This window comes from Hippichthys cyanospilos, chromosome 6 (assembly GCF_059441005.1).
Source record: "Hippichthys cyanospilos isolate Australia breed blue-spotted pipefish chromosome 6, RoL_Hcya_1.0, whole genome shotgun sequence".
In the NCBI taxonomy this organism is placed as follows: domain Eukaryota; kingdom Metazoa; phylum Chordata; class Actinopteri; order Syngnathiformes; family Syngnathidae; genus Hippichthys; species Hippichthys cyanospilos.
This window is the reverse complement of record NC_142374.1, coordinates 12,145,138-12,172,951: the sequence shown is the minus strand read 5'-3', so window position 1 is coordinate 12,172,951 and position 27,814 is coordinate 12,145,138. Positions and strand designations below refer to the sequence as shown.

The window sequence follows — 27,814 nt, the reverse complement described above, 5'->3', positions numbered from 1 at the left end:
TCAGTGGAAGACAGAGGGGGCGACTACAACAATGACACCCAACCTTTTCAGAAAGGGTGACTATTTTTAGACTTTAACCCTTACATTGCCACTCTACTTTCTCAAATGCATCGTCGGAAACAAATCAAGACCAACAAATGCAAATTTGGGGGTGTTTTGACCATTTTTAATTTTCTGCAAATATATTCTGTAACTCACGGTACAAATTAGTGTTTGGAATGTGGGCATTATGTAAGTGGTAGCTGAATGAATAAAACCCTTTTTTTTTTTTCTTTTAAACATACAGTTCCTTCATGACTACCTCACAAGAACCGCGGTCTTGCTGGTGCCTATCCCAGTTGCCTGTGGGCAGCAGGCGGGGTACATCCAGAACTGGTTGCCAGCCATTTGCAGGGCACACAGTGAAAAACGACCATTAACACTCGCAAACATACCTGAATGCAATTTGTAGTGTCCAATAAACCTCCCATGCAAGTGTTTGTGAATGTGGGAGGAGACCAGTGGAAAAAAACCCTCACCAACACAGGGAGAATGTGCAAATTCCACGCAGGAGAGCCAGGAGCCACACCCCACAACCTCCAGAAACGAGGTGGACATAACCAAAGATGCCATTTATTTAAACATTTACTCGATCATGTTTCCCCATTTTTTTAAACTATGACCGAGGTGCAGTATTGTATTTTATGCCGACAAAACACACCACTTAGTGGCCAAAACAAGGACTGCTAATCAGATAGGTGGATAGAATTATCTCAAGTGATTATTCTCTGATCATCCACATCCGCACTGGTCAGAAAACAGTCAGGCCGGCAAACTGTAAGTGTTCAAGCTGCTCATAAATTTGGAGCTGCGCCAGGCCTCAGATTCAGACATGATAATGAATACTAGCCAATCGGGAAGGCGACAACACTGTATAGGGGCAGCTCGGTGGAACATTGGTTAGCATGTCGGCCTCACAGTTCAGGGACCTGAGTTCAAATCCACTTCGCCCTGACGTTCCTGTGTGGAGATTGCATGTTCCGTCCAAGCGCGCGTTCTCTCCAGGCACTCCGGCTTGATCCCACACTCCAAAAAACATGTATGGCAGGTGTATTGGACATACTAAATTGTCCTTAGGTGCGATTGTTCATCTCTGCGTGCCCTCCAACTGGCTGGCAATCAGGCCAGGGTGTCTGCTGCCTGCTGCCCAAAGTCAGCTGGGATAGGCGCCAGCAAGGCTGCGACATTAATGCGAATAAATGAACAACAAAATACAATATAAAACATTTAACTGATTTCATTATTATATGATTTCATGTTATTGATGTTCACACTCTGTGTCTTTAAAGGGCATGGCCTAGTGAATGCTGTCAGGATCTGCAGATGGTTTGTCAATGTGTCAGCTTCTCAACATGAGTTGTGGTCAGCAGCAGCTCCTTGTGTGCGTTCCTATTTTGCAGTTTTGTGTTTTACTATTGGCCTCATTCATTAAAGTCAACATGCAAACTAGCTTGGGGTTACCAGTTGACAGCCATCCATCATTTCACTGACCCCCACTTCGCTTAACATGCTCGGCCCACCTTTTACAGTCAACACATTCAGTCAGAGATATAACAGCGTAGAAGGTGGATGATTACAAAAGTAAGCTGATAAAATTAATACCAGAGATCCCCTGTGCAGTAAATGTTGTTTGTGCAGAGTGACTTTCGAAAGAAAGAAGGAAGGAAGTAGAAGTGGAGCTTGTGGTATTAGCCACTTTGAAGGAACAAAAGATGACTATTTTTAGGAGTCTGAAGACCAGACACAGCTCACTCACTCTATTATGGAACTAATATAAATCATTCGACCTAGACCAATGTCATAAAACAGGAGAGAGGTGTGGGAAAAAAGAAGCTTTTTTTAGATCCCATTCACCCCCCCCCCCCCCCCCCCCCCAAAAAAAAAAAAAAAAACCAGCATTTGCATTTTCACACAGAGGAGGTGGATGTTTCAGAGCTTTCTGCGCTGTTGGTGTGCTCCTTCCTCTGTGCACGTTGCCTCTTTAAAGAGTCGCTTCGACATTCTCATGGCATTTGGTGTCTGTGCGATTGTATCAAGCCAACGTGTGGGCTGCGGCGGCGTTGAACTGGCACAAACCTTTGCTGCAGCTTTGCTCTGGACTGCGCCATGCCTCTCTCCTTATTAAGAGCTTCTTGCAAATCTAGCAGGCTGCCTTGTGCTGACTTGGTTTCGTTTCTCCTCATCCACTCATTAGGAACACTGACACACAAATCCTGATCTGTTTCCCATTCTTGTCAAATTGTTTGTGGTATCCCTTGCTTTTTATTTGGGGGTTGTCACACTGCAAACAAACACCTGCCAAGAGGCGAGCATTGTTTAAAAGAGTTATACAGTGTTGGATGTCGATGATTTATGTGTATGTTTTCAATTTGGCCAACGTGTTTTTTAAACATTATTCAAGCGTAATATAAAAACAGCCAAGCATTTCCCCTAGTTATCGCTGTGTATGTCTGCTGTATCCAAGGAGATTTGTACATATATAATGTGGAGTTTGTTACTCGTTTTGCAGGGAAGTGTCTAGTTTTAGCTGAGAGAGGCTATTTTTCCAATTCAACTCCAAATCCAAACAACGATAGAAAATGCAGCTTTGTACTAATACACCACGCTCTTAGAAGTAAAGGTGCCTGCTAGAATCAAAAAAGGTTCTTGGCTTGTCCTCACAGGAGAACCGTCTTTAGTTCTTGTTGGAACCCCCAATGGAGGTTCGACTTGAAACCCTTCCGGGGGGGGTTTACCTTGCCCCCCAACATAAAAGGGTTCTCCCCAGAACCCTGTATGAGAGTTCAACAAGCAACCATTTTACCCTCTAAGGCAGAGGTCTGGTACCCGTCCGTGGATCAAATGGCCCCCAAAATAAAGAACTATTTCTGTTTTATGTATTGTCCGAGTCTAAAAGCTATTTTATTTTGAAAAACCTTTAACTTTGAAAACTCTTGGATTCCTTTCAGTCACTTGAGCGCCAAAATTTCACTCACAATTAAGTTGAATGTGTAAGAAACAGAAATCTTTGGGAAGGGGGAAACGCCCGGTCAAGAGACAAGTGACGCGCCTACGACTTTGCGGAAAAAGAAAGCTTTTAAAAGGCAATACCAGAAGCCCTACTTGAAATAATGACTTCTCGCAGTAAGGACTTCGAGTGCTACTTCGTTCAACGTAGACAGATATAGATTTGCTAGAGTGAAAAGTCCCCTGTTGTGAAAAATTTTTGACTGCAAATATGATTGTAGAGAAGTTCTACTGTAGTTTTAATAGAGACTGTCACTGAGGTTAATGGCAATGGCAGTGGGGACGGAATATTCGTTGGCGTAGAGCCTCGTTGAGTAGCGTAGCGCAGAATAGAGCCCAGTATACCATTGTGGGAACCTGGCTTACGTTGTTTGTTCTATTATACAAAGCAAGATACTGCCTCCTACTCTGAGCTATTCTATTTTGTCTTCTTTATCTTCTACTGTATGTGTACCTTACCAAGTGTCCAATGTTTATTTATTCTGTGATGATCTGCAACCGTGTTATGAAATCCTCCTCCAGCATCCACTGCAGTGCATAGATGCAATACTTGGCCTTAAATAGGTTTTTGGTTATTCATCTCAAGGATGTATAGCGTGTAATGACACTCACAATTGAATTACTACAAGTAACGTTGCCACTGGTTACATTTGAGCAATATTTCCCAACGGGGGTGCCGTATCTGCTGTTTTGTACGAGTGAGATATTTGGGCCTGCTGTCAGAGTATGTGGGTACACGGCGGCGCCGATGAGTGGATGTTCTGACAGTGAGTGAGAGAACTTTGCCGTGCGCTCGGTTCACACCCCTGCGACTGTGACGTCTTTGACACCGGGAGACAAGCTGACCAAAATACACCTCCTCTGCAGTGCAAGGTGGAGGAGCAAGCGGGGGAGAGCTATTTCTGTGCGTGTGTTTTGTCGGTGGCGCCGGCTGACGTCAAATTGCTCGTGTCCATCCACGAGGATGTCGGCGCTCATCTGGAGAATCGAACGTGACAGGACCGAAAAGGATGAGTCTGGTCTTGGCATGATGCATCCTCACAGGGCAACAACAATAGAAGTGGTAGTTCGCATCTATGGACAGGAAGCGGGGGACCTGACACTTTTACGCTTGGAACTGTAAAACGTGCTTGATTGAATACATTCATAAATAATTATCCTAGGAAATGTATGGGCCTTACAGTCTTACACCTGCAGCTACACTTGCTCTTTTCATCACATCCAATGTAAGAGTACTCCTATATAATGTGTGTATCAAAAAATATGCCAGCGCAAACCTGATAATACTCAGTTTTGATGGACACCATCAAAGTATTCCTTTAAATCAGGGGTCGGCAGTCTTGAATACTAGATGAGTCATATTGACTCTCACAGAAAAAGAAATACTCGAAGACACAAAACCTGTATCTAAAGTGAGGAAAACACTGTATATATCAAACACACATCAAAAAGAGAAAACACATTACTCAACTAGAAGACAGTGCAGTTGTGCAAATTATTGTTATATTTTAGTACGGCCATTGTTAGCCTACTTTGTGGTTCATGGAGAATCGTACAATTAAAGTTAAACATGCCTCCATTATGTACTGTAAACACCAGAAGCGCGGACCGGTACCGGTCCGTGGATCGACTGGTACCAGGCCGCGTGGGCTGCACACGAAATAATGTTTTGGAAATGATTTTGTTTAATGGTACGCGTGCACCGAACACGAACGAGTCAAACAAGCGGAGCGTTTTGTATTGTAGTCAATGGAGTTCGCGTGACTGGGCGCGAATGCACGTCGGGCGACGCGATGGACTCGAATGGAGCGACGCAAATGGCCGCGCGCGGTCACGAGAAGCGCCTTTCGAGTGAAGTTAGTTTTTATTTACTTTTTCCGCGTTTCGAGTCGCCACAGCCAATCAAGTCTCGGCCACAGCCAATCAAGTCTCGGCCACTCGAATGCGACATTGAAACATTTATTTTTTGGCAAGCGAGTATTGCCGCAAAGAATAAAGGTGCTGTCCGTGAAAATATTGGCTCTGTCACATCCCAGAAAAGTGAAAGTTCTCAGCAATGCTCCTTTTTACGGATCTACCGTGAAGTGCACAGCAAGCTCGCTCCCCTCCCCTCTCCTCTCGCGATTAAAAAGAAAGTCGACAAAAAGTCCATACCATACCCCGTCCATACGTTTGTGATGTGGTTTTTAAAGCAGTCTAATTTATGGCGAAAAACGGTCAAACGCTCCTCCTCATTTAGGCATCCAAATCCACGCAGCCTTCAAATCCAGTTTAAAAATCTGGCCTTAGTTTTCATGGAATTTTCACTGATACAAGAGCTGAGGAGAGGATACAATGGAGTAACTGCCACACTCTTCTTTGCTTCACTCTTCTTCACTCTTCTTTGACATTTAAAATGTGGACAACATCCAGAGACACTCCATGCTCGGACTCAGCATCTTATTTTCAAGTGTAGGCGTGTTTTATAATAATAATTATTTATTTTATAATGTATAACATTTTCAAACATGACTTATAACACACCCCCTTGCCTGGCCATCAGCGTCTCTGCTTCACCCAGAAACTCGTTGTCTGCACGGCATTACTCCTGGACTGTGGTCACCTGCTCCCCTTCTGTCATTACACGCTACCTCAACTTACAATATGCCTCTTCATTGTTTTTTGGGTTCACGTTGAGACAAGTCAGTCATTCAACCTTTGATGTATTTAGCACCATTAGATTTGAATATTAATTAATTGAATAGGTTTATTTTAGTTTATCTTAGGTTTATTTAAAAAAAAATGACTTTTTGCCAAAAAGGCCGTGGTACACGCTAGCCTAAAGTTATGCTAGGCAAACAAAACAAACCAGAAAAACATAGTTTTCTCCGTTCCTTTTTTTCCACTTTTGCCCCGTTTGCGTAATTTAAAGTCACCAGATTTAAAAAGGTGACAGCACACTTTCTTACTTGTTACATCATTCTCCGTGTACCTGAGTAGTTATGCTGCACCATGGGTTGAATGGACGTTTCGTGTGTGGCTTAACAATAAAGGCCATTCTTTCTCATCTACTGCCTGGTTCTCTCTAGAGCGCAAACTGCTGCGAGCAATCATCATCTTCGGCTGCAGTCTCAAGCCATTACCGAACACCACCACATCACCAGATCGACTTACGCAGTCACAGAGTCATTTGCATCCGGCTAATTTGAATGCACTCTTACTTTGATCCGAACCTGTATTCTCTACTCCTTTTTAGAGTTCCTGCAGCAGGATTCTCTGCTAGAATACCGCACCTGTGGACCTCACAAACCCTGCCAGAATTTGGCATCCCTGGGTCATTCCTCAATGGATTTAATAATCATTTGTAAATATGCTTTTCATCCCATGTCTGCTCCTGGGTGCGCCGGCCCTCACTGAACAGGAACGGATTTGTAATTAATCCTTCACTGAACACAACACTTTGGTACTCGAGCTCATCTCCACGCAAGTAATGATGTCTTAGTTGTAATCCAGTGTTGATATCAATGTGAAAGTTAAGATTTGATACGCCGTTTTCCTTTATACTAATTTAAACATGCAATTATACTTTATTGTTGTGTTCATTTTGCTAATGTCCCATAGATAACACATTCCCTCAACGTGGCTCCTGTGCAAAGGTGGTGCAACCATACTGTAAAAAAAGGGTAAGATAACAGAAATGTAGATTGTATTTTTCAGTTGTTTTTCCAGTAGTAAAGTAAAGAAACATGAAGTCACTGTAACTGTAAAAATTTGATACGGTCCAATATAGTTCTGTTATTTTACAGAATAATATAATTGAAATACAGTAATGTATTGTTAAAATACGATTACATATGTACTGTATTTCACAAATCTGTTGGTTATATGAGGATAACAATTGTCAAATTGAACTTCAAAACAATAAAAAAAAACAGAAATTTTGTTATAAATGTTGTTAGTATAAATATGCTGTTAAATGACTAAGATTTTTGCTGAAAATCACTACAAAATATTTCAATTCAAATTGATTAACATTTTTAACATATATTTTGAAAGGTTGCCTCTGCCTGGATTTCTCAATGCTTGCTAAAACTGCTCCTCAACCCAGATATTATATTCTGCATCTGGGGAGCAGGCGGATGTTTTGTGATTTTTAGACATTTAAGCCATACACATATGTCAAAGGTCACCTGCATCTTGTATTAAAGGCCTCGAAAAAGAATGATACTGTATTTCACCCACACATCTTTGGGACACATTGCTGGGAAATTTAAGTTTTATATTCTGCCTCTGCAAAGCAGAAACAACGTTTGTGGTGATTTTTAGACACATTGGCCATCCGCTAGTGTTGAAGGTCACCGGCATCTCTTATTAAAGGCTTGGAGCAAAAACGGTGAGATTTCCCCTACACATCATCAGTTAAGAAAACGGCTGAATATACAGTAGTACACTTGGCTAGAGTAGAACTTTCAATAGTGAAAATCCTGCGGTTGGCTGCCTACTAGTCCCGGGTGTCCCCTGCCTACTGCCCAAAGATGGCTGGGATAGGCGCCAGCAAACCGGCGAGCATAGTGAGCATTAGTTGTTATAGAAAGTGAATGGATGGATTTGTGAATATACTTTGTTTTATTCTATGTCGGGTTCAGACTTAGGTATAACTGCATGTGACTTAGTATTAAACAATGTTCTTAAATGAATTGAAAATGAAGCGTAAATCAGTGTACTTTCCCAAATTATTTAAAAGTGGCAATTTCCAATGCTAGGTTTGTAAAACCAATACTATTTTTGTAAAATATAATCATTATAAAAGTTGATTTGGCTGAATAGGAAATGAGTAATAAAAATAATGTGTTCCAATAAGACCATGAGTTTCGGTTAGTTTGGTTAATAAATGTTTGGGAATTCGATGAGTGGCCATAGTGAGTAAAAAGTGTGCATATTCAAAACGAAATGAAAAATCGCAACATGCCATTGGATTACAGGCTGCTCAACTTTGGAGCGAACAGCGACTAATGGCGAGACTGGAGCTAGAACAATGGTGGAACGCAAATCTCAAACTGAAGCTGCAACTGAAGTAGCCTTAAGTTTATTTTCCACTGTGCCACTGAATTTACTCAGTCGACAACAGGCATCCAATCTGCTGAATTAGAATGATAGCGTGAACATTATAATTTCTCTCTTCTACATCACACCTGATTCAAATAGTCAGGTCATCAGCAAGCCCTGCAGAAGCCTGATAACGATCCTGATCATTTGAATCCGGAGTGTTATAGTAGGAGGGAAAAATCAAATACATGGAGGATAGTGGATTTCTATGATCGGATTTCCCTACCCCTGGCCTAGCTAAATGACGTAATTATGAGGAGGCAAAGAAACGGTAGGTACGTGCAAAATTTTATGGATCGCTTTTGTTGTGAAATATTGCTCAGACCGGCTTAATCTCACTCATTGTTGCCAGATATTGGTCGAACAGCAGTTTGTTGAAACGCTGGTTGGACAAGAGCTCAAGTCAACGGAGAACCTACAACTGCATGAACATATCATACCCTGCAGCCCGAGCATCAAATTTGGAGAGTTTACCGAGAGGTAAAACTCAATTACATAATGACTGCACAAGTGCTGAAGTGATTGGTACCGCAAGCTGAATCTACAGTACACTTTTGTTTAACCTTTTTGCAAAAGTATGAAAAAAAAAAAAAAAAAATTTCAGTGCTATCCACAGTCAATGAAGTTTTCTTGTTTTTCATTTGACAGGTGCATCAAGATAAATTCAGAAAAGGGATCGGAAGGAAAGCTGACAAAACAAGTTGCAGTCAGCCGCAAGATTATCACGCTAATTGCTAAAAACAAATGGAGAGGCTAAATGTATTATTATTTTATGTTATTATATTATACGGTATATGATTTTCATTATATTATTTATTCATCATATATTAATGATATTATTCATTTCCAATTTTTCTATTTTACTGCTTTTACCTTTCATTTCCAATTCAGTTGAATCTAATTTATTTTTGTTCTGAGTCATTTAAATTTAATTTGTTATCGTAGCTGCATTGTCTGTTGAATAAAAATGAGAATGCAAAATTGTATGTTTTTGCTCATCTTATTAAGTGTTTTTGACGTGATTTTGACGTGTTTTGAAAAATTAAGATTACAATTCTTTTGTGTTTCATAAAAGTGATATTACTTTAACATTTAATCATCATACAACCTATTTCCGTAAAATATTGTCAATAAAACCAACTAATAACAGAATGTTTCTGTAAATGTAAGCATTATTAATTGAAATAGAATATTTACTTACCATATTTATAGGTGACGTAATTGTTTTAAAAAGTGTTGTTATATAAATGTTGAAATAACACAAAAATAAGCCAAAGTCATGTAGAAATTTCAGACAAAAAGGGTTTTAATCATGGGGATTTTTTTTATGAGAAAGTACATTTATGTTGTATTTTATTGGCACCTTGGCTGCTAGAAGATTACCGTTTTTTAGGACTGTTTTTGACAGTGTACAGACAATTCTCATGACGATGTACATGCCCCATTTTGAATACCTTTACCATGGTCCATAAAAAATATGTACAGTTACAGTTTCACAGTTTCAGAATTTCCATCATTACAATTTTCCTGATTAAAGACACTGTGAGATGTCAGGTCAGCGCTTTTATCATCGTGAGTTCTGCCCATTTCTGTGTGTGTTTAATTGCTGGCTTGGACACAAGTGTGCTGAAGCCAACCAGCCAGTAGTTGCATGCCATTACACCAAATAGCAGATTCCGTGTTCAACGGGTCTTCACCACATCGCCAGATTGTCAACGTTGTTGAATTAGTTGCATCCAGCCATTATGAAAATTCTAACTCAAATTGTAAATACTGTATGCACTTTCTCTGTCCTGCATGCATTTTTTTGTTGTCTGCCTAGAAGGGTTCTGTTTTATGCCATCCCAGATATTACTCATTTGCGACCAAATGCTTACTTGATCTTAAGATTGCCAAGCGTAGATGAACAAACTTTTTCCTCTTCTGAGCCATGCAATGAACACAACATTGATGACACGTCCTCATCTTCAAGTCTCTCATAGTCATGTCAATCCAATCACCACTACTTACTTTTACAAAAAGAGGAGCTGTGCAGGAAATAGCCCAGCCTCTTGCTATTCGCACATCTCTCACTACTCTTGTATCCCCTCCATATTGGTTAGCTATATTTGACTGTGTGTGACACACCGTTGTTAACGCACAAAGTGTATCACCAAGTGGTGGCAGATCTCTTACCACATCTTGCATTTCAATTCCAATTTCTATGCAGACCTACCAACACCATAGTATGGCAACTCGGAAACCTAGCCATTAGCCTATTGGCCGGCGTGAGGGACTTAATTAAAACATACAGCTTTAATCTACAACGATGGAAAATTCATTCGAGGGGCTCAGAGGAGCGACAGCACTGGGAGGGATCCCCTGGGCCAGACAGATGCCCTCCTACCTGACTGAGCACATCGTGATGAGAAGCTGAGTTATCTTTGCCTTACAGCACACTACATCCCACTGGCAGGATACCTCTTTGAGAAGACGCACCAGCCTGGGAATCAAGCGAACCAGAAAAGTGCATTTAACTCCAACTAGTATTTAGATGGACTTAAAAGCATTAATGCACCCAAATGGGAATAATTGGTCATAAACCTAGATGTTTTTGTGGTAGTGGTGGCAGAGTTTAAATGAGCAATGCAAACTACAGAACTATATCATCAATAAATATGTTAAAGTCACCAACGCACCAACAAGCACAAACTTAGCTGCTCGCTCCGGGGGAAGAACTGCGACCTCTCAAAAGTTTTTGATGTGCCACATTTTTAATTTTGTACCATAGAGTATGATTGTCCAGATGCAATATTATTATTATCCTGCTTTCAGTCATGAGCACAGTATTCTCAATAAATTAACATCTATTGGATTTATTACAAACAGATTGCAAAAAACAAATTCTCTTTCAAAATATCCTGTTAGATAAGAGTTGCACACATCACTGGCGATGCTCAGTATAACGGATCCACTACAAAAATTAATTTCACATTCAAAGCGTTTCATACTTTTCAAATGTATCGCTATGGAATTTTTTGTCGAATGAAAATACCGTGATCTGAATATTCAAAGCACTTTTTGGTTGCGCAAAAATGTCCAGGGTACACATGTTGGGTGTGTCAGAAGTGAAGTCTGGGCACAAGAATCAGCATAGCACAGCACACAAGCCAGGCACTTAAAAAATGTCTTGTTGGGAGAATACGAGCCAGAATAAGGAAACACGGTACAGTAATTCTCGGTTATGAGCTGTTGACATTGTACCACCTCATTCTATATAATTAGTTATGTTCCACCAATAGAGTGCCCCCAAAGAACACTACTCTCTTGATTGATTATCCTCAAAAATGATGCCGCTAATTAGCATCACGACAGACTTCAATGTGTTTATGTCTTACTATGATGCATCTGTCTCCTTCTGAAGCTTATATCTGAAGGGTATTTGGCACTTTTAACCACGGCGAATCATCCAATTTTAAATGTACGATAGCTCATTTCCTCACTAGATGCTTTGTGTACGGCAATTTACAACAAAGATAACCTTTTACTCCTAACAAGAGTGAATGGTTACACCTCTATGTGCATTTTTAGGGATGATTAATGGGACTCCTAATCCAAGACAGCCATTCAGCTAGCTTCATACACAGGGGAATGCAGCTGAAACCGAACGGGGTCAACCACATGTAAAATAAATAAATAAATGAAAGAATAACTAAAAATAAAACACAAGCAGAAAATGGGCGAAATCAGTGCGCTTGCCTCAGCTTCTCAGTTAGCATCTATTGCTTATTAAATGTAGGTGCATGTATATTTTATTTCGAGCAATAATGCAGCAGTCAAATTAATATGTACAGTCTATCGTCACATTAGAAGTTTATACCTCTACGGTCTGAAAAAAAAGTCCTGAGTTTAAGTTCTTTGCATGAGGCCAAGACACAATCGCATATTGTGCAAAATCATCAAATTACACAAACCAGAGGTTATGCAAACCAACATCACCATTTCCGTCATGATGGTGGAGCTTGTGTTTTATAGCATTACTACTATTGGCAAATATCTGTTGTTTGTGGTGGGCCTAGTGAGGTTTGACACTAATAAATTCAAGCGAATGCTTACTCCAAAATGTACATCAGACAATCAAAGAGAGTGCCGTAGGAATCTTGTGTTTTCTTGTTTTCATATTGAAAACGCAGCTGCTCGACAGCAAGATCTCAGCACCGTTTTGCAACAAGCAGACAGTTATAGAAGACTCTGAAGAAATTGGATCCGAGGTGTTGAAGGCACACCACTGTTTGAGTGTTCATTGTGAGAGGAGGTTTGGCTCAATCAATGGCATGCACAGCCTAGGTGCGTGGAGAAAGCTCAGCGAGGCACAGGGACGCTGGTTTATAAATAAACCAAATAAAGGATGGTGCCGTCAGTGACCCTTGAGATGTGGCTTGGAAGGGCTGGAACGGCAGACGTTTATCCTGAAGAAACTAATAAAGCACTGTCTGTCAGCTGGGAGGTGAGTCAGCCCTGAGCAGCATCATTACAGAGAGGCGGCGCTCTGATCGCGTCTCAGAGGGGAGATGACCGCCGCGCTGCATCGTGCATACAATTGAGACCACCGGGAAGCTCGTGCAAAACTTGGGTAAAAACGGTCAATGACATCATCGACCTTTGCAACATGACAGTATACGCCGGTGGAAAAAAATCTCAAGCATTTTCAGAATAAACAAACCATTCTGTCATCCATCCAAATGGCTTAAATCATGATTTCAGTAGTCTTCTCTACCTCCGCAGTTTGAAGGAGCTAAGTGTTAGTCAAAAAGCAGATGTTACGGCAGGTAAATTACGGTACTTCAAAGGGAGACAGAATAGTTGAAGTTTACAGTTCACCATGTTGTATGCTGTGATTCCATGAAGCCAGGCTAATGTCGGAGAATGAAAATAGAGGTATTGGTATGTTCTAATTCTGCGCTTACATTAACTCCCTTTAAAATGGTATAAACCACATGGCGGCGGCTCAAAAGCCGACAAAGTTACAGCAGTTTGATTGTTGACAAGTTGAAATCCCAAGTTTTGAGAAAAAAGGAAAGTTTTACCATATTCATCTTTCAAATGTCCATATCAACCAGTGACTGAGTAACCAAAACTTTCAAGAACTGTTTAATGACCACTAGGTAAAGACACCATCTGAGGTTTGAACACTTTAAGTTAAGCATCTCAACTGATCAAACTGGGCAAAAAAAAGTATTTTATAACAATAATTATTTCTTAACTCATCAACACATCCACCAGCAACAACTCAGTCCTCTTGCCTGAACAAAGCACTGCTGTAAGCTGCACCAGCTTTTGAACGGTACAAACCCAACCCAACCAAGCATTTCAAACATACCTGTGAGGAAGTGCCGTCTTCAAAACCTCAATGGAAGTCTGGTTCACTGTCTGTCTCTTTTTCAAGCACATGCAATTGAAATGCAATCAATGTCTTCCAGACTGTCAAAAGAAACGACACATTTTTATGCGTTGTTTATTACAAAAATAGCACTCTAAGATATTGTACGTGCTTCTGCATTAAAACATGGCATATGTAATAGCCAGTCAAAAATGCAGATGAGCTGCCACACAAAAACAAAGCTTCCAGTCTGCAGGCCATAAGATGACGCGCCCGCCACCAAGACATACCAATACTGAATAGGCATTTATTTTGTTTTAGAATAATATCCAACTATGTTTAAAATTTAATATGTACAGTGCCCGTGCTATGAAACAGCGTAGTGAGTCTCTTTGTACGGTGGCAGTCAGTGAAAGAGTGAACAATGGTTGCCAATAACCTCTCAGAAAATCCATACCATCTTTATTATTTTTGCCCTTCTCTCTCTTTGTGGGAATGTGCTTCTTTCCTAACAATCACACCGTGATTTTATGGTTCAGTTAAAAAAAATGTATCTAACTGGTGTATTGTATTCATTGAATTTTTCACTGGCTCATAGTTGTTTTTCCTGGACACGATCACTTCGTTTACAACAGAGTCATCAATTGTAATTTTACTTGCCATGATCTACTTCATTTGGCCAAGTCAGTCGGTGCCTTACATACATGTTTTTAGAATGTAGGAGGAAGCCAACATATCTGCAAAAAACTCATACAAGCAGAGAAATACTGTTTAATTAGTATCTGGGAAACAAATTACTGTGACAAAATTCTTGTATTGGATATCGTTAGGTTGTGAAGATTTACCAGCGTGTGCATGTACTTGGCCTGACTTGGCCTCCTTCGGCCTGGCTTGTTGTTTACATTTGGCTGCTGTTGCGCAGCAGCACATTGCCTTATTAGCTCTTTGCCAGACTTGCTGTCATGGCTGAATCCTAATGACATGAAGATGTCACCAACAGATAGCTCACCTTCCTCGCATGTGTCAGCAGGAAGCAGGGGGAAATGCAAAACAAGTGTCACTGAGGCGACCAGGAGAATCGGAACGGCGCTCTCCAAAAACTCAATTTGTTACCGGGAAACAAACTGACTGAGGTGCACATGATTCGATGGATATTCTGGAATCGTCTGTCACTTCCACGTATGTCCTCCATGCTAATTGCCAGAGGTGGCCTCTCTTTCCTTTCATGGTTGCCTCACAGCTGCAACGCTTCACCTTGCAATTGGATGTCCCACATTCCTCTTGTGGCTATGATTCTGACGCAAGAGCTCGTAGCAATTAGTGTCACCAGTCACTTTGCTGCACGTCAAGCCATAGTAACTGCTGAGCTCCATACCAAGCACGTGGAAACAAACCAGAATCAACAAGCACTCTGCAGCATGCCCAAAATTAATTGTCCTGAGCTTACCACAAGATTGTTTCAGTGGCGATTTGAGGCCAGTCTACACACACATGATCCCAACTACACATATAATGGAAAAGATCTCATGTACATTTCTAAGTGTTCTTACTGTTCTTACAAGATGTGGCCAAGGAGGAAGTCATATCCATCTATCTATCTATCTATCTATCTATCTATCTATCTATCTATCTATCTATCTATCTATCTATCTATCTATCTATCTATCTATCTATCTATCGATCTGTCATCTGCCTTGATGCCATGTTGGACATTTTGTGCAAGTGACACCTCTCCTCATTTGCAAAGTAAGAAAATTCAGCATTGGACAAGAAATAACAATTAGTTATCTCTTTCCTAGCAGGGGCTTGGAAAAATATAACTGAGAAGCACTGCTCCAACCCCTGTTGTCTCCTCAGTTAGCGTGTATTTAGTTCCCTGGTTCTCTTGATTTCGCCTAGTACCCAAGTTATGAATTGTTTCCAATTGTATTGAGTTTTTTTCCCAGTTTTGGTTTGTAACTTAAGTCTATTTTTTGGGACCAGTTCTGGTATTTTAAAGTGCCATATTTGCCATTTTTACATTTTATGAAAATAAATGATTTTGGAGATTTCTGCCACTCTTCCTCGCAGTTCTTGCTGCTCTCAGGTTTCTTTACACTTGAAAACTTTCGGTTTTAGCCACATTCATATGTATTGAACTGGGAACCATTTTTTTTCTGAGAACTGGTTGAGGATGCGATGAGAAGGGTCAGTGCTCAGACCTTACGCCAAATCAATGTGGTCTTCATTCTGTAGCTGTCTTTCCAGAAGACAGCATCGTCTACCTCAGTTTCCTCAATTGTTATTACACATGTTTTTCCTTGTTGCAGCCTTCAGAGGGTGTGTGAAGGTTTAATCGTATGTTAAGTGGCAAAGTATGGCCGGTATGGTAAACACTTGGCAGGTGGCTACATTGAGTGGTGGGGAGCCCCTCATGCCAGTGGGTGGTCTTTTGATGATGTGCAATGATGGCATTGTGTTGCTGTTTCCAAAATCATTCCTCTCAACAAATCACGAGCAGATCATTTTTCCTCAGCTGTTAAACAGCACACGTACAATCCATCCAATCTTTATTTACTTGCAGAGAGGCCAATCATGCGTCGCGATGAGTGTCAAAATAAATTAACAGAGGATATAAATAGCAGGCAGGAAGAGATGCTTTCACCAAAATGTATGCTGATATGCAGTGCCCTTTCTGCTTCTACGGATGCTCACCAGTACGCCTTCCTTCGCCTCTGTCTTTATATTGTGTCGTCATGGTGATGGGTTTTCGTCTTTGTGTCTAATTAAAGAGGGAGGCTTTAGATGTATTGACTATCTGAGATCACAGACTAACTCCCCTTCGATAGCTTTCTCTCTGTCGTCATCGCATAGCCCATCTTTAATTAGACACACGGGGGTGCATTTATAAACAAATACGTATTTTCTCTTCAAACTTTGCAAGGAACATTTCGTCCGAGAGCTCACAAACTTGACCTTTGCCGTGTCAGTAAACACCTATTTTTTTGCCCATCTCCTCCTTTGGATGTGTGAAAACTCGAAGCGCCCCGCTGTGTGTTGGCAATCAAAAATCATGTTCTAGATTAAAACACATAGTTTCCATAGTTACCAAGGGGAACGGATAGGAAAGGGATGAGGCACAGCTTTCAAGCAGCTTGTCACGTCATGAAACTTCCAAGGCTCCTCTTGCTGTTGGAGCAACATTATGTAACAAAGAGGTGTCTCATCCACACGCTCACAATTAGCACCAACTTTTATCCGCCATTTGGCTCATTCTGATGTGTCCTTTAACCTGTGTCATTATCATCATCGTTCTCAACAGCTCTTTCTGATGTGTCCTTACCACTGCTCAGCAAATGATATGCAAACATAAACAGGGTCATAATTGGCATCCAAGTCCTAATAATGGCTGCACAATGGCAGCCTAGGTAAAAGAAAGACTTCAAAGCAGCAACATTGTTTTGTGTTGTGACTTGATTATCTCTAAATGGAGCATCCTTCTCCAGGAAGGGGCTAATAATACGCTTACTCACATCATCTTATTCCTCACATTAATTCATTTGTAAATGTTTTTTTCCCTTTTCCAGACCGGACACCATACCCCACCACCTTTCATATTGTATTTAATATGATGAGGGCTATTCTTAGAAAATTCAGTAAGCTATATCTTCGCTATGTAATGGGAACAGAGTGTTCTCCATGTATTAGTTTTTCTAGCAAATCAAACAGGATGATGAAGGTCCTCTACTTGGCATCTGAGGATGCTTGAGGTGCAAGTTAATAACCCTGACTAGAAGAGTTGACTTTGGGTGACCTTGCTGGTTTGACATGTATTAGATTTTTTTTTTAGAAGTCCTCGAAGGAGCTTTGCATGGCTCATTGGCGGCCCTGTGGTTTAATCCACTGCTCTTACTCTGCAAAGACCACCGCAAGCTTTTCCGGAGGATGAAAATGTAGAGGAACAGCACTCTCTTGTGGCCAATTATGCTACTGCATGTACTACAATATACAGTATGCAGCAGTTTGTGATGATAAAACATTCATCTATTCCATCGTTTATGCCCTCCGTTTTCTCCAGAGTTTTACTAACAAGTAAGTGTTCATCACTCGGTATTGCATATTTATATGTGACTCAAAAGAAATCCTAATTGCACATAATGCTCTTTATCGTGGTGTAAAATGTTCCAATAGGCCACGAGAAAAGGTGAATGATACACAATACAGCAGTTTCCTCAAGGTATTTTGGTTTTGAAATTGTCAGCGTAAATACAGACAGACAGACAGACAGACAGACACTTTATTCACCATATCAAACCGATCCAGGAACAACCTTTATTTGTCCTGGGAATAAAGCGGCAAACAGCAACATTATTCAGTTGCGCCAAAAGTCAAGCAAAAATCATATAAAGGAGAGCAGAGGACCCCTTTAAATGTTCAAATTCTGATTTTTTGAGACAGGCGATTGGCAAATCGTTTGAACGGAAATGCTAAAAAAAAAAACATTTAGCAATACTGTATGTTCTGTGGTGCCACGTTTTGAACGGTGCACGTATAAATGAAGAATCATATTTGATTTTAGCTTAAATTATTATTTATTATATATAAGTATTTCTTTGGTTTATTTATGTCCACTTGATATTTTCCTACAAACGTAAAAGTCGTCATATCGCGGCTTTGTGGGAAAAGTGTTGCTTTTAAGCACTTCGCCTACAAATACATTTAAATGCATTTGAAAACTTATTCAAATGAGTTTGGCCCCAACAATCTTTACCCCACATTTGTAGCGCCATTGGCGAGTAATAAGTAACAAAAAATTTTCATTGTGCCTAAATCATAATTAATGGAAGTGTATTATACATTCCCCCCTCCGATACGACTAAGAAACTACGGTGGCCGGGAGACTACATTTCAGTTTAACGTGAACGCTGTCAGTGAATTGCCTTACTTCGCCCTGTTGGATGGGGCATAGAGCAAATAGAGAGAATATAAAGAAATATATCAGAAATTAACATGTGTACTGCGTCGCCAAAAATTATGGTTATCCATTTTGTCAAAGTATGATCATAGATTTTGAGTTCAGTGTGGTCATAAATGACAAGAAAGGGTTTAATACGCTGTGTTACATTAAGTGTTATGACGTGTTTGCGTGTCTGTGTGTTGTATGTCTATAGCTCGACTCCTCCTCTTGCTTGATGTTTTCGGAATAGGACAGATACACACAACTCCCCAAAGCTGCCTTTACTCATTAAAAAAAAGAAGAAATATATAATAATTAGACAAAGTGGACGATGTCACAACCAGCCTTTTGTTTTTGGAGTCCTTGGGAAGGCTGACGATTCAGTCGCAGAAGCTTGTAGCTGTTTCCACGGAGGAAAAAGAGGGACTGACTGCTGTAATATTTTTAGCTCACTTCTAAGAGAATACACGCACAAAAAATGTCGTCTCCAAGTCCGGGCAAGAGGCGAATGGACACCGACGTGGTTAAACTGTATCCTTTCTTACCAGGTTAAAACACTTAAGAGTCACTAGATTAAAAAGAGAATACTTTCTTTGTGTTCGTCAGGCGTTATTTTCTTGCGCTTGGACAATAATCGGGTGTAAAGAAATGTCTTCCGATTTCTGTATCAATGACACTGCTTTGAGGAGCATTCGCGTTACTTATCCAAATCTGTTTTGGGATAAATTACTGTCGTTTTGTATACGTTCGATGTTGTTTCCACTGGGTCAATTAGCCAACGTTAGCACCGCTGTTATCTCCCGTACGTTAGCGGCTACGTCCCGAGTTAGCTTCAGGTTGTTGTCAAGCGAGTAAAACAAGCAACCAAAATAAACACGTCGTCTTCACACGCTTTCTAACCGCAGCCGCTCGACAGCAGATTTGGTTGACAGCAAGGATCGACTTTGCTGCTTTTGGGGATGTAGTTTTGTGTCCGTCAAACACTTGTTTGTTCTCGCGGTTTTGACGAAGGCTTTCTCGCTAAAAGAAAACAAACAAGGGCTATGCTAACACAAATGGGGTTTGTGGGAGTCGAACAATCGCGATGTAATTGCGATTTAACAGTCGTTTCCCTCCCACCTGCATATTTTCAATGTAAGATTTATTGTATAGTCACAGTTTGTCTACTTGAAAACACAGCCTATCCCTTAAATGTGATTTATTTACCCTTAGATTTGTACGGTCGCATAAATATTTTCTGGACACGTGTGTGAAACGAAGATTTATTTTTGTACGCATATTCTCTATTTTTTCCGCTGTTGGGGTACGTTAAGGTTAAAAGGGTTTCATGGGCAACGTGTGCACAATTGTTTTGTTTTTGTCCTGCAGCGATATCCTGCGCTCCGATTGGTCACTCTGTTACCATCCGGAACATGGCAGAGGGCGGGCCGTCACCCACAACTCACAGCTGATGTGAGGATCAACAACATGTACTAACAAGCCCCAAAAGGTGTTTTTGTCAGGATTTGCTAAATTTTGTGGGGACCTAAGCTGCTCACTTGGACAAAGAACCATTGATTTACATTATAATAACTCAAGTCCTGCTCTTTGCTACATGAAATTGGATTGTTTATTCATTTTGTTGTTTTTCTGGCTGCACAGCTTCCAGTGTGCATACATTTTATGCATGTTTTTGTCCCAACCAGTGGTCAGCCTGTTTGTACGATCATTGTCCACATCATCCACCCAGGGTCCTCAATTTGAGTAGTACAGGACAAGCAGCTAAGCACACTGTATATTAAAAAAATATATAGTTGTCTGGAAATGATCAGCAGGCATCTGTATTTTTTATTTTTATTTGTTTAAGCAAAACCTGATTAAAACACAACATTAATCAGCAAAATACAGTTGTTGAAGTCTGCACACAATTGTGGTGTAATAATTAGGCTCTCTTGACAGTAGATTTTGTTTTAACGTTTCTGTCGTATTATTAAACAAATAATGATTTGGAACTTCTCCAGATAGGGTACCTAATAGTGGTTTGGGCGAAGAGGAATGGGATTCATATATAATGCAGATACACATTCATGACAATGCTGTCAGTTGTCACCCTCAAAGAGGACATTATCATTAAAAATACATTATAACTCCATGTATAAAATGACTCTTTTTCGAACTGCCTAGCTCAGAAAACGTGTAGCACTTTGGTTATGTCACATGTTAAACATAACACCCATTTTTCTCCACCCATGACCTGTTCAACTAGGCTGGACTCCAATCAGGCAAAGGCAATATCATGCTGTAATTTATATTTTTTACAATTGATTTTTAATATCAATATTTAATATCAATATTTAATATCAATATTTAATATGTAATGTACTTTGACTAAAATCTTGTGCTGTGACACTAACCGTTTTTATGTTACCAAATTCTATTGTTCATTGCAATTTTCAAGTATTCTGATATTTTGAAACATGATTTGCATATTAGAAGGTTCACTAGAATAATAATTGCTGTCTTTTGCGTAATGCCCATGCTTGAAAAGACGAAAAATGCCTCATTGAAGTTTGCCCATTCACATACCTATGAAGGCTGCTGCAAACACAAAATGAGGGTTCTAGGTTTTGCTCGAGGGCACTTCAACATGATCACTAGGGTCATAACTTGCTTATTAGCACTTATCTTAAAACCTTGAGTCAGTTGTGAAAAAAATATATACAGTGTATTTTCGGCTTCAGCAAAAGCAAAATACCCTCAAACCTTCTTGGCACCCAAATTTGTGTGAGCTGCATTATTGATCTTCCTTTCACAGTGCCAGCTGTTGGTTTACATACTTAACATGTACAAGTAAAAAAGTCCGCTTCTTGTCCAGTCATGTATTTCCTCAACCAGACATCAGCATAGAGAGCAAACACGAGGTCACCATCTTGAGTGGACTGAATGAGTTTGTGGTTAAATTCCACGGACCCGCCGGAAGTAAGAATGAATTCAAGCCCATTTTCTCGTATATACAAGTAAAGCACAATTTTGTCTTGATTCTATTTTGAATTCCTGTTTTCTATCTCATTCTAGCACCATATGAAGGAGGAGTGTGGAAGGTCAGAGTAGATCTACCAGACAAATACCCCTTCAAATCTCCATCCATAGGTGTGTATTGTTATTTGTGCAATTTCAGTTTTTAAATAGTACTGTCTCGTATTTAAGAATCACCCCATTCCCCACTTTTTTTAAAACAGGTTTCATGAACAAAATATTTCATCCTAACATCGATGAAGCGTGAGTAGATTTTGATTGTCCTATGAGTGTCCAGTTGTCTGATTCCTTTTGAACTTGAAGTGGGTCCAAGTTTAACAATGCATTTCAGTGGTATTGTATTACTAACACTGAAGTAGTCAAAAATGCTGTATTCAAGGGTGCGCATATTTTTCTTTTTTTTAATGGGTTCCTCACATGAGTACCAGGAAATAGTGTTTGGTACTCACTCTGTGGTCTCTTTAAAGACTGCCTTCCTAAATGTCCTCCTCAGTGTCACCCCCACTGTCTTCTACTTTAGTTTATTGCATGTTAGTTTCAACACAATGGCGTTGTACACACCAATGATAACAGCAGCACCGTCTGTGCACACAGCGACCAGCTTTGAGGTTGAGTTATTCCAGCCTGCGTCCTCAAAGAGTTTCGTAAGTCCATCTGTTATGGCTTGCGCCGTTCATTCAGCACCAGTTTAATTAGTCTAAGAAAAGTTATATCATTGTAAACTGACAGAACGTAAACAATCTCCCGCTCAATTTTTGTGATGTCGTCCGATCCATCATAAAGCAACCCCCAAAATTCAGCAGGCTGCCGCTTTACTCTGAACTCCCCGCTAATGGAGTGCTTTGAATTATCCATGTGCCACATTTACAGGAATGATACACAGCCTGGACAGTTATTCCAAGCCACTTCAGTAAAGGAATATCCTCAAAATTGGAAGATATGAAATGTGCATACTTAGCTTTTTGAAATGTGAAAAATATTACGCAGAGATTGCCGTTGTTCCTGATGGATTTTGTCGCACCACATAGCAAAAGGGCTAGTTCTTCTCGACTAGCTTGTTTGTTAGAAATAGGCGGTGCCACGTTCACATGCTCTTTGATCTTTTCCTGCTTGTCAAATGAAGGATGACTGAAAAGTGTTTCAATCCTTTTTATACCACTCTTGTTTTGCCTGCTTGTTAAGGGTAAGAGTGGTAAATTAAACACCACATTAAGTTTTGCGTCAAGCCACAGCACACCTTTGAGCCACTTTTCTAAAGAAAAAAAAAAGAAAAAAAGCTGAATCTTGTCATGGATGACAATAGGTAGGTACGCAAAGGCGCAAAGTGAAGCACATGATACGCCTCGGTGATTTCTGTCTCACAATATTGTATGTACAGTGTTATTCCAGTCAAATCTCTACTTTGGTCAAAGTTTCGGAGACCTTTGGTTTTAATTATAAAAAAAAAAAAAAACGGGTATATATAGCAATAGTAGTAATTCACAAATTTTTGAAATTTGATATAGAGTCTTCTGGTAGAAACATTAAATCGGCACAGAACAAAATTCCATCAACCTCCAACATGTCAGTCGTTGCTCTTCACTTGCACTCCCGGTCATATCTTCCAAAAAATTATATGTCAGGACCAGTGTAAAAAGAGGTTCCCATGTATTTTGTAACCTCTTTGTAGTGTTGTAAAAATGTAACATGTCCCGTCATGCTGACTGTGTTGTGTGTCCTCTCAGGTCAGGAACAGTGTGTTTGGACGTCATTAACCAGACATGGACAGCACTCTATGGTATGTTGCTTGTGCTCCAACATTCTCACACACTTGAAGCCCTTCTTAAAGCCAAGTCAAAAAATGTTTTGCAATCATATGTTCTGTTCTGCTCCACTAGTCCAAGCATTTGATTATTATTTTGTTTGTCCAATAAGAATTAAGCTGCAAAATCTCCCATATTTCATCTGTCTCGTGGGGCATCTAGTTTGCGGCTTGCTGCACACTGAAAACAGCATCACATTTGCTAAGAGAAGGACCAATCAAGGTTTCTGTGTGTGGTCAAGTGACATTTACAAGCTGAGCCATGATTGGCTGTTACTGTCAACAGCGAGTGGCAAAATAGCCGCCCCCTGAGATGGATAAAAATGTTTCGCGTTTCTATTCATACATCACTGACACAGTTTTGATCAAAACACTGTGTGTAGACTAGTAGTGCTGCATAGAATACACACACACATATATATGTATGTATATATAAGAAAAACATTTCTTACTTGGCTTCCTTAAACCATTGTTAGCATAATAAGGCAGTCAGGCCAGTGCAGATGTTTCCCTTTTGACAAACCACACATCATGTTCTCAGTAGGCTTTTCGAAAGCATGACAGGAAGCTGTGTAGCATCGTCGAGGCAGCAGTGCAATCAATTAATTTTTTGTCTTTGAGAGCAACGAGCGTCTCCACTAGCTTGCGAGTCGACGTTGAGTTTCAAGTTTTCCCAATTTGCAGTAAAGACACTGTTAAACTTGATTATCCATGGAAACAGTCCTTAACTGGACAAAAAACTAAACTTTGAAATGTCCTTTTGAGAAAGGTCAAATGAGTTCAGTCAGGTCAATTAGAACAAACTCATGTGAAATACAAGGATAAAACAAAAGACAAAGATATTGCATTTGCAGAGTGACGTGACAGCCAAACACATGCTTCTCTGGCTTTGTCCTCTACATTTCAATTTCCAGACCTCACCAACATTTTTGAGTCCTTCCTGCCCCAACTGCTGGCCTACCCCAACCCCATCGACCCTCTGAATGGGGACGCCGCCGCCATGTACCTTCATCGACCGGAGGATTACAAACACAAGATCAAAGGTCTCACGCGACACTATACGACGATGCAACAAATGCTTCGGCATTCACACAATAGTCGGCGGCAAACCAAAAACACGAATCACGATGAAGCAGGATCCTACGATACAGTTTTCTGTGATCGGGTGTCCCTATGATACTTGCCTAAATCCCCTGCCTAACGCCCGCTTGTCTGTTTTTGGCAGAGTATATCCAGAAGTATGCCACGGAGGAAGCGCTAAAGGAGCAGGAGGAGGGTGGCGGCGACTCCTCCTCAGAGAGCTCCATGTCGGACTTTTCCGAGGACGAGGCGCAGGACATGGAGTTGTAGTTCTTATTTAAAGTAGACTTATTTTTTACAGCGAGATTTTTATGGCTGCCTTGATGGACGGCTCACCTTGCTCTAGGTTTTATCGTTGGGAGTCCGGACTGAGGAAGCGGGAATAAACCGTGCGATTTTTCACCTTGTTCCTCATCTTCCAATTTGGACTGCAGAAGCGGTGGAAAAATCCAACAAAACAGCCGCAGTGAGTGTGTGAATGTAATCCTGACGATCAGCGGGAATCAGAGGAGACGCCGTCTGTTCTCCCGGCATTCTGTTCTTCCTCTCCGTTTTAGGAAAGCCGTTGTTATTCTCTTCAGTGTCTTTAGTGTATTGATGTGGCACAACACAAAGTTCAAGTTGTGTAGTATTTGGTGTGGGTGGGGGGATTCCAGGGCCTGGCCAGACACGGATCCAGCTCTCATGAGAATTTAGTTGGAATTTGTATGAAAACTATGTTGAAGATGGGCATTTATATATATAAAAAAAAAAAAATACTCAAGTCCATGCAGTAGTCACTTTGGCAGTTTAGCAAGCAGTTGTGGTTTTTAGGCACATTGGATGGCTGGGTTGGTTAGAAAGTCAAATGGTTATCAAACTAGATATTTGGTTTGGTTTGGTAGGTAGCAAGTTAATTACTCATTAACCAGCTATCCACCTCGTTAGTTGGTAAACTAGATAGTTAGCAGAATAATGCCAAAGCTACCATGGGGAAAAAAAAAAAAAATCCATCCTCCATGAACCAGAAAGTATTTTTTTATTGTGTTACCTTAATAGGACCATACCTATTTGTGAAAATCCTTGAAATGATGATAACATATTTCTGTGGCATTATTCAATATAGCATATCGGCCATGTTGGGATCAGTTTGCCCTCCATCGATAAACGATGCAATATTTTGAGGTACAATTTCCAGTTAGAGTCTCGCGAGAACAGGCTGGCCGCGGTATTCTGGAGGTGCTTGTTTCATTGTTGCCTATTGCTTGTACCTACTATACTAGTTGTTTGACTTGTGTAGGGATAATGTTTGGTTCTTTTATCGCAGGCAGCGACTCCAAACATCAGTTTAATAGAACACTTTTAGATGTTTGGATTCCTGTGAAGACGAGGCCTAGGACTTGGCTCGTTTCAATCACTTATATGCAAATTGTAAAATCTTAAGTTGTCCAACTGAAGTGCTCTTTTTTTCCTACCCGAAAGCCATCGAACATTCCAACAATACTTCCTTTGGTCATTTGCTTTTTTTTTTAATGACTTGTCACGTTAGGATGAATAAAAAAAATTGATATACCCTCAGAAACGGTAGGCATACTCAAGTCAAACACTATACATGTACTGTTTTGTTTTGAGTGCAGCTTTTATTTGACTTTGCCTTATTTGAATATTGACTTTATTTTACCAGGCTCAATCAAGAATTTTGCTATCTTTATCTCTATTTTTGTATCATTTTGGGAGATTATAAAAAGTCTAAATTGTTCAGCCCAAAAATCCAACACAATGGCCCAACAGCGTAGCACAAATGTCTTCTAAACTTGACACTGGAAATGACAGTGTTACTAACAACTCTGCTTAATTCCCATGATAATAAAAATTAAGTTACAAAAAATGATTCACAAAGCAGATTGGTAAGGAAAATCACTTAACGAGCTCCACGCTACAAAATAATGGCTTACGATAATCTTTTAGTGACATCTGATAAACGGGCATTTGCTGACTTGGCTCAAGATAATCCTTATTTGTGTGCAAGCAAGCCATTATTTTATTATTTGGTGTGGGAAGATGCTCTCAATAAGAAATGCAATCTGTTTGCTTGTTGTTGTTGTTCTTTTTTTTCTTAACAATATGTATTTTATACCTATAGTTTGAATTTGTTTGCCTTTAAAGATCCTTGGTTAAAGATACCAGTCCAGATATTCCATCTTTTCATTTTTAACAAGAGGTAATAAATGTGCTTCCCTTGTAACTTGAAAGAATTAAACACAAAAAGAAAAAGAAGCCAATCTGTTATTGTTTCATGATGTGCAGGGAGAGATTTGGATATATAAAGGTGTGTGCTTTGTCTGTGACTTGTCCGCAGTTTTACATGGTCCCGATCGAGTCCATTTTTTAGGTACCTTAACCTAAATTAGTTGAAAATGGTGCCTTCATTATGTTTCCAATATTGCGCAGTTTAGGTACAGTTAAATAATTTATTCATTGTTCATTCAATTGTTGATCAGCTGGCAAATTTAAGTCATTTTAAAAGTCTATAGCTACTTTGTCAGAAAGTTAGCGGTAATGCAAATAAGTGCTTGTTGGATAGCTAGGTAACTTATTCGTTGCGTGGTTTAAACTGATATCGTTTTAAAGAGCTAGAAATTAGCTGCCAAGCCATTTTCCATTAGACCGTTTTAAATCTGTGGTCTTGGAAGTGTTAGATCTTGGATCGTGTAATGTGACTTTAAAATTCGTTCAAGACGATCCTACTCAATGTTACTCTAGGTTAGTGATAACGTTTGGAATACGGCGTGTTTCGATTTGCATTCGAATTCAGATTAAAAGTCGTTTCAATTGCGAAATCCCGTAGTAAACCGAGGAGGTTTGTAGTGTTAAATGCCTTGTGTCCACTAGAGGGCCTTACTGAGCACTTGCGACGCCGTACAATCACAATTGTAACGGTAAATGAGCATTGTTCTTGTAAAGTTTTTTTTTTTTTTTTGGGGGGGGCAACTCTGAAGAGTACTAAATGTAGTGTCTTTGGTAATCGACTGCACACGATTTATACTGTTGACAGTAGCTGCGGATTCTTAGTCAATGATCGAAATAATAATGGAGCATATTTTTCATGTTAGTGCTGTTCTATACAGTGACATTGCCTTCGCAAATATAATTTAAAATATTCAGTATATCTTGAGTCTAATCAGGGTTCGGTTTACATGCAGCATTGTTAGACAATCGTGCAGTTTTGCTATGATCATTCTTCATTTACCTCCAACACTCAAACGGAAACGGTAAGTTAATGAAAACACAAACCACCTACGCTCACACTGAAAATAAAATTTAAAAAAAAACTTTTTTTTCAACGATTAGATTTTTTTCCATCACTTGCAAGTAGTAGCAAATTGATGCATAGATAAATTTATTTTTACTAAAGGGTTTTCAAAACGAAAAGGGTACTTGGTGTCTTTCTTGACAATTGATCAAAAACTATGTGTACAGTAGTGAGTTATCATACGTACGATTAGACAAAGTT

The 27,814-nt window shown here is 40.0% G+C and overlaps 1 protein-coding gene and 1 long non-coding RNA gene across 2 annotated transcripts; both read left to right on the top strand.

Annotated features, from left to right (window-relative positions):
• The first annotated feature begins 6,566 nt into the window (after positions 1-6,566).
• Positions 6,567-8,896, top strand: LOC148422216 (uncharacterized). The gene is made up of 3 exons (XR_015865793.1): positions 6,567-6,707; positions 8,483-8,610; positions 8,779-8,896. It is a non-coding gene; the product is annotated as an uncharacterized LOC148422216 (long non-coding RNA).
• A 9,753-nt stretch (positions 8,897-18,649) lies between these two features.
• On the top strand, positions 18,650-26,582 carry LOC148422215 (ubiquitin-conjugating enzyme E2 H-like). Its single transcript, XM_088417709.1, has 7 exons — positions 18,650-18,956; positions 21,307-21,383; positions 21,480-21,554; positions 21,644-21,683; positions 23,165-23,217; positions 24,156-24,284; positions 24,467-26,582. Exons 1-7 carry the CDS (start codon positions 18,904-18,906, stop codon positions 24,589-24,591), a joined length of 552 nt encoding a protein of 183 aa, XP_088273835.1. The 5' UTR covers positions 18,650-18,903; the 3' UTR covers positions 24,592-26,582.
• Positions 26,583-27,814: the final 1,232 nt, after the last annotated feature.

What these genes read in the sequence shown, in the direction of transcription:
- LOC148422215 (XM_088417709.1), top strand. Translation starts at nt 18,904, where the DNA reads ATGTCGTCTCCAAGTCCGGGCAAGAGGCGAATGGACACCGACGTGGTT. An exon ending in GACACCGACGTGGTTAAACT is followed by an intron (nt 18,957 to 21,306) that starts GTATCCTTTCTT and finishes ACCAGACATCAG; the next exon opens with CATAGAGAGCAAACACGAGG. An exon ending in CATCCTAACATCGATGAAGC is followed by an intron (nt 21,684 to 23,164) that starts GTGAGTAGATTT and finishes GTGTCCTCTCAG; the next exon opens with GTCAGGAACAGTGTGTTTGG.